The sequence below is a fragment of the Phallusia mammillata genome, chromosome 1 (genome assembly GCF_965637545.1).
Source record: "Phallusia mammillata chromosome 1, kaPhaMamm4.hap1.1, whole genome shotgun sequence".
Taxonomy (NCBI): domain Eukaryota; kingdom Metazoa; phylum Chordata; class Ascidiacea; order Phlebobranchia; family Ascidiidae; genus Phallusia; species Phallusia mammillata.
The window spans coordinates 9,879,071-9,894,312 of NC_137252.1; the positions used below are offsets into that span (position 1 = coordinate 9,879,071).

At 38.1% G+C, this 15,242-nt stretch overlaps 3 protein-coding genes across 4 annotated transcripts; all 3 read left to right on the forward strand.

Annotated features, from left to right (window-relative positions):
* Positions 1-1,004: 1,004 nt before the first annotated feature.
* On the forward strand, positions 1,005-5,289 carry LOC145227285 (transcobalamin-1-like). Its single transcript, XM_080092351.1, has 8 exons — positions 1,005-1,071; positions 1,402-1,576; positions 2,417-2,550; positions 2,911-3,060; positions 3,340-3,580; positions 4,059-4,189; positions 4,599-4,836; positions 4,970-5,289. Exons 1-8 carry the CDS (start codon positions 1,023-1,025, stop codon positions 5,154-5,156), a joined length of 1,305 nt encoding a protein of 434 aa, XP_079948477.1. The 5' UTR covers positions 1,005-1,022; the 3' UTR covers positions 5,157-5,289.
* Positions 5,290-5,784: 495 nt separating this feature from the next.
* On the forward strand, positions 5,785-14,478 carry LOC145228041 (transcobalamin-2-like). The gene is made up of 9 exons (XM_080093050.1): positions 5,785-6,234; positions 6,489-6,660; positions 6,927-7,078; positions 8,737-8,886; positions 9,218-9,437; positions 9,782-9,924; positions 11,942-12,056; positions 12,189-12,428; positions 13,860-14,478. Exons 1-9 carry the CDS (start codon positions 6,021-6,023, stop codon positions 14,059-14,061), a joined length of 1,608 nt encoding a protein of 535 aa, XP_079949176.1. The 5' UTR covers positions 5,785-6,020; the 3' UTR covers positions 14,062-14,478.
* LOC145227317 (transcobalamin-1-like) lies at positions 9,938-12,225 on the forward strand. Of its 2 annotated transcripts, XM_080092354.1 has the most exons (3): positions 9,938-10,328; positions 10,417-10,643; positions 11,068-12,225. In XM_080092354.1, exons 2-3 carry the CDS (start codon positions 10,456-10,458, stop codon positions 11,255-11,257), a joined length of 378 nt encoding a protein of 125 aa, XP_079948480.1. In that variant the 5' UTR covers positions 9,938-10,328; positions 10,417-10,455; the 3' UTR covers positions 11,258-12,225. The 2 variants fall into 2 exon arrangements, with proteins under 2 accessions (XP_079948480.1, XP_079948479.1); XM_080092353.1 differs by lacking the exon at positions 9,938-10,328 and having other exon boundaries at positions 10,349-10,643.
* Positions 14,479-15,242: the final 764 nt, after the last annotated feature.

Here is a 15,242-nt window from a genome sequence, read left to right on the forward strand (position 1 = left end):
AGATGAACATGAAAAGCCGTAAAGCTTCCGGCAGTTATGTTACGGTGTTGTGGTAATAGGAATAACGCAAAAAATGGCCAAAAAAGGTTAAGTTTGGCCACATACCTTGACAAAGGTGAACTTATAGTCTCAAAGCCAACTGGAAAACAAACATTGTAAACACAAGTTTGAATGACTTGAACACTCGAAGTTCTAAGCAAAGGTCAAGTAACCAATACCTTTAGGCATATTGCAAAAACTGTAATTTAAAAATATAGTTTAATGCCTCTCGTCTCGTCCTTTTCAAACTGACTTTTCTGTACTGTTTTTAAAACAAATACGATCGTTTCATATTTTCCACCCCGTTGACCGGCATGGTTTATCGAAACTCGTTTGTTCGGAAAATAGGACGTATGTTTCGGAAATTATTCAGTTTTTATCGGCAATCGGTCGGTACACGAACGTCACCAATCAGGAAAGGGACAATGGTACCGTTCATCCAGTATGAATCACGGACGAAAAAACAATTTGCTTGCAAAATCAAGTTTGGTACAATGATTGTAGCTTCAAGCTGTTAAGTTTGAAAGGAAGGCTTTTAATATCGTTGGATGTGTATAGAGTTTGTGCCTGCGGCGGTTTAGTTTTCACAACGAAGGAGAGTTGTGCTTAAACAAGATAGATAAGTAAGTGGAAAACACCGAAGGAGCGTATAAAAGTGTTTGGTCAGTTTACGTTTAGGACTAAACTACGATTTGGGGCAATTTTTAGTTTACTGCTCGGAAGTTTATATGTTCAACTAAAGAACAAACAGTGTGAAAATACAAGGTTTTAAAAACGTTTAGACTGCATATCGCTGATCAGGAAAGCATTTTAATCTAGTTTAAACTAGTATTATTAACTTGTTCCAAGAGACTAACTGGAAATTAATCAATTGATTTAAGAAGGTGTATAGGCTAAAAAACCTTGCAAAGAAGTCGTTATAAGCACAAGGTGTTTTTGCAGAAATTTTAAATCAAACCATGACCTTTAATACCTTGTGGTTGATGATTGCATTGTCGTGCGTGGCTTCTGGTGCGTCCTATCCAATTTGTGGTAAGTCTAATTAATATAGAGGAGCTACAAAACCACTAGCATACAATTTTTGGTAAACTAAACGACTATGCTTTCAACGTAGTAAAATTAAATTGTCATATAGCAGTTCAAAAATGTTACAAGTTTATACTCTCCTTTGGCCATCTTAAAGCGTAATAAAGAAACTTAAAGTAGATGCGTTCAACAACCATTAATGTCGAAAAAGACTTACACAATGTCAAAGCGCTTCTTAAAATACATGAGAGTATTCCCCAAAACTAAAAAATGCTTCAACAAACGTTTTGCTACATTTTGCATTCTGTCTGTAATCTGTACTCTATTCCTTATTAGACGGAAAGCCGCCGAGTCTGGCCTTAAAAGAACTGAGAAATGATTACATTGACCGTTTACTGCCGGCTAACAACAGTGCAGTAATGATCAGTATTCAACTTACGGACCAAACCAGGTTCTACACATTAAATCAGCAAATAAATGCATTGGAAACTCGAGTACAACAATGCAACAAGTAAGCTCAATTTTTTCTCGCACTTTTTTCTCGATTTAGGCACCACTGCAGCAGTCTTAATTTACTAAAAATATGTGCATCCTAGATCTGCACCGACCACTGCACTAGGGTTGCCTAATTCGTTTTGAACTCAACACCGTGTACCTGACGCGTACATTATTCTTATACAGTTACACACAACTAAAGTACGTACCTTGGTAGGAATCCAGGGACCACGTTTAAACTACAGTCACTTTGGCGGAAGTTTTAGCACCTTAAAATCAACTTTAGTGTTCATGCTTTTATAGCTGCACATAATACACAGTAATGTTAGAACAAACATATTTCTAAACTAAATTAGTTCAACCACAAACTGCGACTACTCAAAAGGCTGCTCACAGCACAGAAAGAAACTGTAAAACGTGGTCTGCACAAGATTGCACCACTTATGACATCATACGCATTGTTACGTTTAAGATTTCTCCACCAATCATGGCAGGCGCTTTGTTACGTCACAGTAAATAAAGCAGATCACTGACTAGAACTAGAAACAGGAAAAGAAACGTGCTAGGAAATTCTAGCTGTAACAACAACATTTGGGCTGTGTGTTCAAATTATTTACAACTTGAATAATGGTAAAAAACACCTAGCCACCGAATAGCAGCAAAACAATCACGGAAATAGTTGGTAGCACAAAGACGAGAATGACGCGATTGGCGAATCAACTTTGTATCACAACCGTTCTTTAAAAAAGCAAATTTCAGCTAGATTTAAGACAATATTATGTTTTAAGTAATATGTAAACAAAATCGGATGTAGTTCGCACAATCGAAAATAAATATTACGCAATCTTTTTTAAAGCGCCACCAAACTTGGAGCACTTTCCTACCACTTGATGGCGGTGTTGTCAACTTGCAACGATCCAAAAACTTTTTCTGAAGTCAATCTGCAGGAATTGATTCAACAACGTTTTGAAAGTCAATTCTATTACAGAAGTAAAAATATAAATTCAGACTCCAAAAAAATAAATCCTTTGCTAAACAAACGGCTGCAATTGGCAGCAAAATAAACAAATTTCACTCTGAATTGTATAAAGCAAAGGTTGTGCCCAGTGGTGGGATTCAGCCGGTTCGCACCGGTTCTATACAACCGTCTCACGGAATTTTATGAGATCAGCGAACCGGTTAGCATTACTGGTTACTGTCAATGGACTTTTTGTAACAGAACCGGCTGAAAAATATGACTTTTGTGATGGAACCGGCTGAAAAATAGGACTTTGTTAATAGAACCGGCTGACAAAAAATTTGAATCCCACTACTGGTTGTAACTTGTAACCGATAGTCTTACTTCATCAGATCGTACACAAAGACTTGCTTTTGATGGTTGGTATCAGTACGGACTTGCACTACAAGCGTTGTGCGTAAACGGTGCAGATGTGGACATAGATGTCATCTGCAAAGCGCTCCAGGGGCAGAATGAAGATGGAGGGTGGGCTTACGGTGTAGGTAAGTTGTGTGTGCTATGCAGATCACAAACTTTGACTATAAGTTTGCGAAGTCCCGTTTTTATCTTTTCGAACAATTTTCCAAGGTGACATGTGTAGTTGTTACAGAAGCAAAAAAGTGTCGCTTACATTTGTAAACTTTCTGTAAGCAAACATCTTTGATATGTCAAGCTCCGAAAGTTGCAAATAATTTTACCGAGCTATAGTCACAGAAAATGTATGTTCAAATGTATACCAACACTTTAGCTTTATAAAAAAAGGATGTATTATATTTGACCAGACGAAACATCCCAAATGGTTCTGGGTCTTTTGTGTGTAAAGAACCAGCAAAATGTCGCCAACAATGCAACTCATTTGGCACTTCTAAACAGCGCCATCCAATCAGCAATTACCTATCTGGAATCTTCTGTGAAAATTGAAGGAGAAAACACGTTTATTGGAAACCGATACTCCGCGCCCGAGGCTTTGCTTGCACTGAACGAAGCCAGTAAAGTTATGAACGTGAATTTGTCCTTCTGCAAGTGAGCATTTTTATCTATTTTCACAAACATTAATAGTTGCGTTGGGTGATGAGCAAGTACCATGCTTAATTAAGTGATAACCAAACGATACTTTCCTTTTAAGTAATTTTGCAAATTAAATTGGTTACTTTAGGTAAGTGGAGTCTTCAAAACGAACATCCACAATCACTGCCAATGTTTACAAGTAACATTTTCTTTCAAGTGTGTTTATAAGTTAAATGCATACTTAACTGAAATACATTTAAATCAGTCTGTGTTTTATGGTTATGCAATGCAATACACTAAAAGATCAACACCTATGTATATTATCCGCAACTGGGATCGCCAGCAATGAGAGCGCGTTGGTTTAGGACTATTTCTGTTTTTATATAAGTTAAGGGTATCAGAAATAAGTAAGTGAGGCCATTGGGATCGACGATTGCAATACACTATGTAGGTTTGAAGCACGTATAATGTAATTTACTTCAACATCAATTAGTGCCACCGCCACGACCCTTCTTACTCCGTTAACCGATGATGATCAGATTGCTTCAATTTACCAACGGCTTCCGGTAATCAGCGGAAAAAGTGTTCTGACTTTAAAAGAAAGCTGGACTTGTGCAGCACCAGGTAAGTTTAGAAGTATCAATTTTAAGAATGTTGTATATTACACGGCAAAACATATGCTGTTTTTAATTGGGCAAAGTGGAGATTGACCGCTCATGAATTTGTCATTCAGTAAACAGAAGCCAAACCAAATTGTTTAACCGTTATGAAACTTGATTTGCAGTCGAGACCACATAAAAAAAACTTTGTTAGAAGTTCATAACATTCATAACAGTATTGCTCATATATTTTAATTATCCCAGACGATTTTTTGATCTGTCGTCTTACCAACGATTAAAGCAGTTCACAGCTAATGCCAATTTAACACACACACACACACACACACAAACGAGGCAAAAAGACTGAATTGATAGTGCGATTTTGTTACTTGACGCTTTTGCATGATGACATTTATGCCATTTTATTTTTACAGAAACGACAACAGCACCAAGTACCACTGCAACAACGACAACAGTTCCAGCACCCAAGTGTGAAGATTACTCACAAATCGAGGAAGACGTGGTTTATATTACCGTCACCCTATTGGTCATCGTAACCTTGGGAGAGCCCTACACAGGCCCGTATGACTACAGTCAGGTAGTCGTAAATGTCGCAAACGGCACAAAGCTGGTGGAAGTGATGTTTCAGGCAAAATGTACCGGCAATTTCAAGTAAGTCATTGCCAAACATGGAGTAAACATGTTTTCTGCAACAAAAATAGGAGTATAAAAAAAATATGTGGATTTTTCCATTAGTAAAACAGAAAACAAAATGTAAAGGACAGTCTAATTTCTTGTTTTTTAGGTATGAGACAAAAATGACCACTTGGGGTGCTTCAGTGAGGTCAGTGAACGGGTTAACAGCTCGTGGAGACCAACGAGAATATTGGTCACTGCGAGATGGCGCTACCGGGTCTTCTTATTCAACTGGTGCCAGCAGTTATGTCCCTAAAGATAACGATCTTGTGCTGTTCAAGCTTTCAACCTGGTAGATGGGTTTAAGAGTGACCGAGGTGGAATTGTTACACCTTGCTGACCGTACAATATGCTGTGTGCTGGTTTATTGTGTTGTATATTACAGTTTGCTTTTGCGCATATAACGGTGGATTAAACACATAAACGCTGCTTTGAAGTTGAAAAGGTCTGTCAACAGTAAAACAAAAAGGATTAAGTAAAAACTTGTACGAAAAGTGCTGTAGTAGCCCGTTTAAAGGTAATTACAAGAAACAACGACCATTTCTTTAATTGCAGTAGACAAAACGATTTGATAAGATGTTTGAGATACCTCTAAAGCAAGATTCTTGCAACCTTTAAAGCAGATACATTTGATTTGAATTGCCTACCTATAGTTTAGGATTGCATTTTTGCATATTGGTTTATAAACGCGAGTCGGTCAGCAGATAAAATCTTCTGCAATGATCTCAAGCGCTCAGGGCGATCGTTGCCTCCACTTTTATGACCAAACTCGCCACAGCATAAAATTTGCGGTGAAATTTCTGAAGATTGAACATATTATATTTAGGGCCTGAGGGGTTCCCTTGTAATCTTTATGTAATTGCTGCATGACAACAATGTTGAGCGTTTAAGTGTTTATGGAAAGTTTGCAGTAACCAGCACAAATATAAGGAAGTGCAAAATCATTCGTCTTCCATTTGCATCAATCGTAAGAAAGACGCGACTAAACAACTCGAGGCTAAGAGTCAATGATTTGGCTTAAAACCAGTGTTTCGTAAAAAGTTCTTAGGCTGTCAAGAGTAGAATTAATGTGCGCAATAGTTTCTGATTATAAATGCAAGGCGTTTGAATGCATTCAGGTTGACGAAAAAAAGAAACCGGTTTAAAATGGCATATAGGCTATGAGTTTTCCCCAATCAATGGAAGAAATAAGATATATTATTTGTATAAATCTTTTCAAATACAGAATAAATCAAATTATTCCTTTTTGCTTTGAAGATTACAGCAAAAGGCCGAGTGTAGTTTATTCCACAAACGAAATTTTAAAAATGCACGTCGTCTTTTTGTTGGTTAACATTCTCCTTCTGACCGGGGTGAATGCCTATCCGATATGTAGTAAGTGTTTGTCAAATATAAATGTATAGGACATTTGCAGGCCCAGCCTATTGTGGTTACACGTGAGTATACCGTTATCGCTAGTATGCTCTGTATTACCCCTTTAAGTTTCAATTCTTACGAATAATCAGGTTTGGCAAATATCTTCACAATTACACCTTGATGAAAATGTTAGTAAATTACCGCCTTAATATTTACAATTTTTTTACTCTCGCGCTTCTGTTTTTATTGCAATTGTTACGCAATATTTCCAGACCAACCCTTGAGCGAGGAATTTCAAAAAATACCCGATGAGTACATTGACCGCCTAGCGACAGTAGAGAGCAGCCTTGCAATTCTTAGTGTTCAAATTGCCAATCCAAAACACTTCAACACAACTGACAAGAGGCTGGAAAATCTAATGCAAAGGGCTAGCGCAGCAACCAAGTAAATACAACATACACCGTACAGACTTTGTGCAGAGGAATTAATGTTTGCACTTTTTGATAAACTTTCGCATCAAAGCATTTTGAGGACACTACACACGGTTTGAAAAATAGACTGTTAAAAAAACAAAAAAAACAATGAGTCTTTAGTGACTACAAGCACAAGCAAAATGCAAAAAAAATCTAATAAGCGCAGTAATACTGTTGAATACTGTTGTCTAAAGGAACTGTTTGGAATTTTTGTGATTTGAGTTCTTACTTTAGTAGCTCTACCCCACATTACAGCGCAACAGAAGTTGGAAACCTCTCTTACCACGCGATGTCAGTGTTGTCAACATGTCGAGATCCAAAAAACTTCAACGGAGTCAACTTGCAACAATTAATTCAAGAGAGGCTAATGGATCAATTTGCATTCGACAGTAAGTGTTATGTGCAATGCAACCGACAGGGAACTTGGTCTGCAGACCATGGTTCGTAGTTAGGCTACAGCAGGGGTGGGCAAACTACGGCCCGCGGGCCGCATGCGACCAGTCAAAGAAGTTCATGCGGCCCGCCAAATGTCAGTAAATTTTAAAGAGAATGTTAGTAACGCTGAATAGTATTATGAGCACAGCCGCAGAGTTTTAAAAAATACCGGGGGTGCGACTTGCCGATACCTATACCATGTGCAGTATCTGTACCCGTACCACTTACTTTGGAACTAAACACAGATACTTTTTTCGTGCTTTAGCATGTTGTTTCTGCCACGTTATTTTGCAAATCGTCACTTGACACAATTTCTTCGTTCGATAAAGGTAAATAAAAGTAAAAGCGACTCACGTTTTCAAATACAGCCCATTTTGCACTGTTGACGCCAAAACTTTGTTCACATTGGATCAAGTTTAGGTCGTTGCAATACTTTGCAAACGGACATTAAACAAGGCTGTATAGTCGTTAACACAGACCCGCACAACACCTAAAAATAGATACTAAAAGCGGCTCGCTTTGTTTAATGTTAGCGCAAGAATGTGTTAACAAAAAGACGTGGTGTAGCCTATGTTGCAACAAATGTTTGTTTCTTTTGAAACAATTGCAATTGTGGCGTTTCAACCAATGTTTGTCCAATAATTTCAGTGACAACAAACGTATTTGCACATAACTGAAAAATATACTCCGTTCATATTTTGGGCAAAATCAGGGGTGCACCGCCTGCGGCCGTACGGCCACATGCGCCTGCGGAGACGAGTTTGTGCGGCTGTGACCATGTATGTTAAAATACACGTGCTGACGGCGGTGAATTAACTAAAATTATTTTGCTAAATATTTTGGTTTTGAAACTGCTAAAAACAGATTTCGTGAGACTGGATTACCAGCCTAGTTTACCAGCCTAGTAACCGATTACCAGCCTAGTAACCATATGCGCCAGGCTTTTTATCCGCTTATTGTGTGCAAACAATGCGAAAGAACAGGCACCGCAATCGTCATAATACAGATTATGACGTCATGAACAGTTAACTCCGTTTTTAATCTGAGCATTTTAGGCGGCTTTAAATGGTATATATAGGATATAAACCTAATTCTTCACTCCAGTTATTTTAAAACAAAAAAACAAAACAAGCAAGCAATTGGCGGCCGTCGGTGAAATACTATGCGGCCCCCTGAGGTTAGGAACTTTTGAATGCGGCCCTTGCACTGAAAAATTTGCCCACCCCAGGGCTACAGGGTATAAAAAGATTTCGTGCGAATCAAAATCGTAACTGTGGTCTAATCCAGTAGTCCGTAACGGAAATGCTAATGTGGCGCAATTTAACTTTAACCTGACAAATGCTTTCACTAAATAGTGACATTTACCACGACAAATTTAGTAGGAAACTATAGCCCCTCTGCTCTTTAAAACGAACACGTATTTTCTCAAAATACTAGAAATCACAAAATTGCTTGCCCAAACAACAAAGTATGGTCTAATCAACAATTAATATTTTACCTTCAGTAGCCAACCTGCAAAGTAAACAATGCTTTACGAAATTGATAGAGCATGTTTGCTGCGAGCAACTGCTTGAGACCGTTTTGAAAAAAAATGACATAAAAATGCATTCAGGTGAGCAGCAGAAAGAACCGGTTGACGGATGGAGCCAGTACGGACTCGCGTTACAAGCATTATGTATTGACCAAGTTCAGGTCAAAAAGTTCAATGTTCGCAAAGCTCTCAGAGGCCAAGAACTAGACGGGAGTTGGCGACATGATGTCGGTATGTAAAAAAAAACACGTATTCAATATAATGAACAACTGTTTTTCAATCTTTTTAACCCCGAATGATTTTGCCCTCTCGGTTTTAAAGAAAAAATATCAAGTGATCAAAGGAGTATTAAGTTGGAAATCATTTTTGTATGTAGTGGGATAGCCGCGGTTTTAAAGGGTAAACGTTCACGGGCTCACTTGAATTCACGGTGCTGAGAAATCCCTATTTTAGGCTAGCATATGAAATAATGAACCAAAATGAAAGTGAGTAGTGTCAAGGCTTGAAATAAAAAACAAAATAAAAATAAAATAAACTCAACTTTCTTTGCTAACTTTTTCAGAAGCAACATCCCAGATGCTACTCGGTATGTTGTGTCTGAAGGATATGTATCAGTCAGACCATATAATAACCGCAATAAAACGCGCCGTAGCGTTTCTCGAATCGTCAGTGATTAAAGTGGAAGAAAACACCTTGATCGGTAATGCGTATTCAACGCCTGAAGCACTGGTTGCTCTCCGAGAAGCTAGCAAAGTGACATTTGTAGATATGTCGTTTTGCAGGTAGGTTGTCTATTATTAATGGTTTATCATATTAAAGGCGAAAACAAAACACAAATTAAAAAACATGTTGCAAACCTTAAGCATGTGGCAATCATCTTATTCGCTTAAAAGTCCTTAAATAACGAAAATGAGAAAACATTCTAAACTAAGTGTAATGTACCAGTCTATTAATGGTTAACATGGGCAATTTATCTCATAAATTAGGTTGTTATGCAGTAACGTTCAAAAGATTTAAGAATATTTACCGAAACTGCTCAAATAACCTGAAATTACTTTCGGCAACTTTTTCAAATTTGTGCTACCGTTGATAGCTATCTATTAAACAAAACATGTCATATTTTCAGGGCAGTTGCTAAGGGCATTTATGTATCCCCAACAAATGAAGATCAAGATAAAATTATAATCAAGCGGCTTCTGTCTATGAGTGGAAAAAGCGTTCTCGCACTGAAGCGCGATTGGGACTGTACTAAGCCAGCACCTTTGGTTCGTTAGCCCCCCCCCCCCCCAAAAAAAAGACTGCAACGCGTTGACCAGACAACATCCATATACACAACTTCATTTTGGAAAAAGAAATTGCACGCTTGAATAAAGCTTAGACACATTGTCTTTTTGTTACGGATCAATGCATCAGTAGCAGTTACTATCCTGAAAAACATCGTTGTACAGCAAATTTACGAGTCATTGCACAACTTTTGCGCTACAGTTTACAGTTGCAATAGAATGCGTTTCGTTGTGCTGAAATGTATTCAAAAATGAGAAATAAATACAGAGCAAATAAATGAGAACACAGGCTGTGAAGGGTGTGTGTGTTTTAACGTGCGCTGAGAAGCACATTTAGCATACTTAACTACTAACAATAAGACAAGAAATTCGCTTATTCCTTACAATCAGGTCAGTCTTATTTGTATTGTTTGTGTTTTCTTACTTCATCCGACTGACCCAATACAGCAAACATTAATATAGTTACTTCAAATATTAGCACCAGGACAAGATCTTTAAGCCACACACTCACTGCAATATGTCAATAAATACCGAATGTGCCGGACAAGAGAAAGAAACGTCTATACATGTTAAATTACTGGTAATAAAAGAACTGAATGGAAATTGGAAAGGACCTTACGACTATGTTCAAAATGTGACTAACGTCCTGGGCGGAAGCACGCTTTTCGAAGTCATGCAACTTGCAGAACGAACTGGAAGTTTTACGTGAGTTGTTTAATGGTAATACTACAACGACTTTCTCAAGTCTTATACCGGTATAATATATCTATACTAAAAGAATGGTTTGTGAACCGTTTAACAGTAATTCACGAGAAACGCGTCTGCACTCTGCACAGTCTACTCTATACCCATAAACAGCAGTATTTTTTATTTTGTGCCAAATATTCAACTTCGCCTCAGAACTTATATACTTCGTCGCAGGCAGTAACACTGCACTGGATTCTGCAAAGCCAATCAACATATTATTAAACATGATGCGAGACATCTTTATTGTGTACTAAAAACCAGAACATTTTCAATGGCACACTCACAAAAGATCAGTGCACTGACAGAAAAATCCAAAAAGTTAAATAAAAAAAGGTAGCGTTAAATCAAATTTAGCTTGTATTTGAGCTTTGATACATTTCAGGTTTAAATCAATCAATGACGATGGTCTTGGAGAGTTCATCACTTCTGTAATGGGAGTCGATGCCAATCAAGAGAAAAACGACTTTTGGGAACTACTTGATGGGGCTACAGGGAAACTTCTGCCAGTTGGTGCAAGCAAATACATTCCGAAAGATAGAGATGAAGTGCTATTCCAACTCAAACAAACTTAACAGCAAATAACTAAACTTTCCAATTATAATATTATACCTGGCATCCTTAATCTTTGTATGGTACATTCATTTGGTTACATTTAACGTAGCTGTGTATCATAAAATAACTTTGTGGCAAAATCCTAGTGGGGGGCACATTGAATAAATTTTTATTCCAGGCTAGGTAGAAATATGCGATCAGTTTCCACGAGCAAGTGGTCATCCACCGTTTATTTTTTAGGGTTTTCGAACAAAGCGTATTTTTTCCGTTTGATTTCCGTGCGCACTTAAAAAACTCACGTGCACAATTAAAAATAATTGCACGCCTTGCATTAAACGTAACCGGACGCCCCCATGCAGTTTGTTTGTTAAACGTAACTGCACGCCCCCAGTTTGGTGCGGTATACATGTCGTAGCGCTTCTAAGCCAAAACAACCACAAAAGTAACATATATCATCTCAAATGGTGGTAAACCATGTTTAATAATACGGTCAGGCGGTCTGCGAAATATGAGTCTGTAATGCTGCTATGGCAATAGCTTATAGTTTGTGCACGCTTGAATTGTAATTTGCTGTTTATTGGATTGTATCAGTAAGGTCATTAATTCCATTTTGGACCGCATTCGTTTAACATAGTTTTTATGCATGCAAAAAACGGCTACCGAATTAGTGTGCACATTTGAACTATTATTCCAGCTCAATACAGAGAAAGACATAATTGCATTCCCGTGCAATGAAGAGCAAGATGAGATAACTTTATCTTATTGCAACACGGTTGTTCTTGTTTCCCGGCGTTATCAGTTTGCTAGCACAAAATACAGGCGAGAAGCTCTTGAATGAAGGAACCAGGAAGTAATGACGTATTCTTTTGTTATAATACGGTCGTTACTTGAACGCTAAATCATGGTATAGTTTAGACCTGCGCAGCAATAGTTTAGACCCTCAGCTTGAAGATTACCACCACCTATCAGCACTAAAACTCTTCGTCTAACCCACAAAGTTATCAGGATGTCAGGCAGATATGCAGCGACTAGACAAAATAAATGTTTGATCCATGTTATTTTGTTGGTAAAAGATACGCACACTCCAGACTGGAAATTACCTTGTGACTACGTCCAGTGCGTTGAAAAAGTTGTTTACGGTAGCACGCTGTATGAAGTCATGCTACAAGCGGAACAAACTGGCAATTTTACGTAAGTTTTTTTTTTACGTGCTCTTAATGGACACACTATATACTTGACCATAATGTCTTACATAGGGTTGCCATACGTCAGGATTTTCCCTGACATGTCAGGGAATTTAGTGTTTAAATCTGCGTCAGGGAGAAATGTTAAAATGTACTTAAAAGTCAGGAATTTAAGAAAAAAATATAGATATACTATGAAATTAATGTACCAACGGAGAAAATTTCTAGTAGTTCGCTGCAACCGCGTCTATGAAACGTGAAGAGGTAAACTGGCGGCGCGCAGGTTAACGCACAAGGTTACTGTTTCGTTTTGCAGTGTGTGTGCGCGCGTAACGATACCTGTTTGTTACTCGTTGTCTAACAATACCCGTTAAATACAGATATAAAAATCCGCGTCTCAAGAAAACACAGCGTTCGATGCTACCTGGGAAGTTTCATTTGCCTTAACTGTGTACCTAATATGCAAGGAATTAACTAACAACAAAAAGTCGAATGTCGTGTGATATAAAAACGTTTTTACAATGGCATTTTATTTCAAATTTAAAAAGGTCTTTGAAAGGGCTGCTCCCAGTGTTTTTTTTTTCTGTGACAATTTGAAATTGGCCCGAATAGAGTGGCAAAAGGTTGGCGACCCGTGATATATGTGCTTCTTGTTTCAAGGATAGTGAGAGTAGTAAGCTTAGCCTAATAAACTTGACTAAACAGAAGCCTACGCAGAAAGTTCATTAACAAGGATCAGAGTATCTTATCTAACGTTTTCTAGTGTCACTGTTCGTGTGACTTTCGAATATTCTAAATTTATTCCGCAATAGAATTGGATCGCAAAAAGGCTAACCCAAACTGGGGTCCGTGGCCCTTTAGGGCTCTGTGAGGCAATTTTGCGGGGACCGCAAAAAGCTGGAAGTAATTCTATATTCTAATTTAGTTTCAGTTTGTGGAACTAAAGTTGTTTAAATCAAAGTGAAATTGAGAATCGACCGTCTCCTTAGGCTTTATTGCATGCCAACTAACAAAAATGCAATTGTTATTCGCACACAATGGTAATGTTTTTGTCTTGGCTGTAATGTCAGATTTAGATCATTGTTATGCAGAATTTTACATAACTGTAAGCTAAAATCTTGCAATCAATTTTCCTTTTTCTTAAAAACACATTCAGGCTTAAGGACCACTAGCCCTCGAAATAATGGCAAAGAGACCGTTTAGAGAAAATACCGAAAAAGTTTGAGAACCACTGGGTTAACGCAAATTTTGTCAGGGATTGTGTATCATAAAATATGGCAACCCTAGTCTTACACCATTGGTTTGCAGTAAATACTAGGAAGTGTTATTGTATTGGTCCCAAATGGTAAACAAGTTTAATTTGGGGTCTTAAAAGTGGGTCGTCGGCATAGTTTACAAAAACGATGTAGCTTGTCCATGAAAGCTTTGTTGCCTTCAGATTCAAGTCAACAACCGACCCAAAATTTGGAGAGTTCGTTACTTCAGTAATGGGCGTCAAAGCCAATGAGAAGAAACACGAGTATTGGGCGATAATTGATGGAGCTACTGGAAAATACCTTCCCGTTGGTGTAAGCACATACATCCCGAAGGACGGAGATATCATGCTGTACAGACTCGAACACTATCAGAGCAAATTATAATAATATTAACAACCCTGTTATAGCCTATCTATACAGTTTATACCCAAACCCAATCTTTGTAGGCTACATTGCGTTGATTTGTGTTGCTGACTAACATAATCATCTCTCATAAATAAAATCATTGGTAAAAATTATTGCAGAAAGTGAAGTGAAACGATTACATGAAGCCCATTGTATAACAGCACAAAGCCTATCTCTGTACCAAGGTTCTAGGTCAGTGGTGGCCAAACTACGGCCCGCGGGCCGCATCCGGCCCCCAGTCCTGTTTCATCCGGCCCGCCAAACACCTTGCCTGGTTTTTTTCCTAGCACCATATTTACCACTGTGAACAAGCAGTGCAACAGCGCTGTTATTTATTGTTATTCTACTACAATAATATATATTTTAATATAGATGGCAACTAGTTACGACAACTTTTACGTAAATCTCATTTAATCCGGCCCTCCAGTGGCAAGACAGTTGCAAATTTGGCCCTCTGGTAAAAAAGTTTGGCCACCCCTGTTCTAGGTTATACTTTTCACGAGGAAAGATTTTGCAAGCAACCTATTCCTGGTAAACACACTGTAGCGAATGAGTAAGGAGTATTTCGAAGCCAAACTATAAGCGTAAAATCGGAGAAAATTGTAAACCTAACGACAGCGCTTCGATTCTCAGCTTTCAAAAATAAAACTTTCCAACACCAGGCGCATTTACAAAAAATGTACAAAAACCACTACGCTGGCTTGCCGCGACAAATCCATGTAAACATCCCTATTTGCAAATCATAACAAATTTCGGTTTAAGAACCATATTTAAAAAAACAATGTTGTTATGAGCAAGAGTATTTGAAGAAATACAGTCAGGAGGTGATCCCAATCATAAATACGCAATCCACGCAATCTTTTATTAAAACTAAAAAAATGATGGCGGTTAGAGCTATTAATGATTTGGGCCATAATTAGGGTCAGAGTGATTTTGTAATAACAATAACATTGTAATTCAATCCCAAATACCCGTTTTGGGGCTAATATTGTCACATGCGTTAACATCTAACAGGCCCCACGCATGTAAGAATATTTAAATGCCGGAAAACATAGAAACCTAGAGGTTATTTGTGTGCGTTGTTACGCCCAAGCATCATCTCTGCTTTCCGGAAATGCGCTGGACCAATCAATATTGAGTCAGCCACACCTACGTATCCA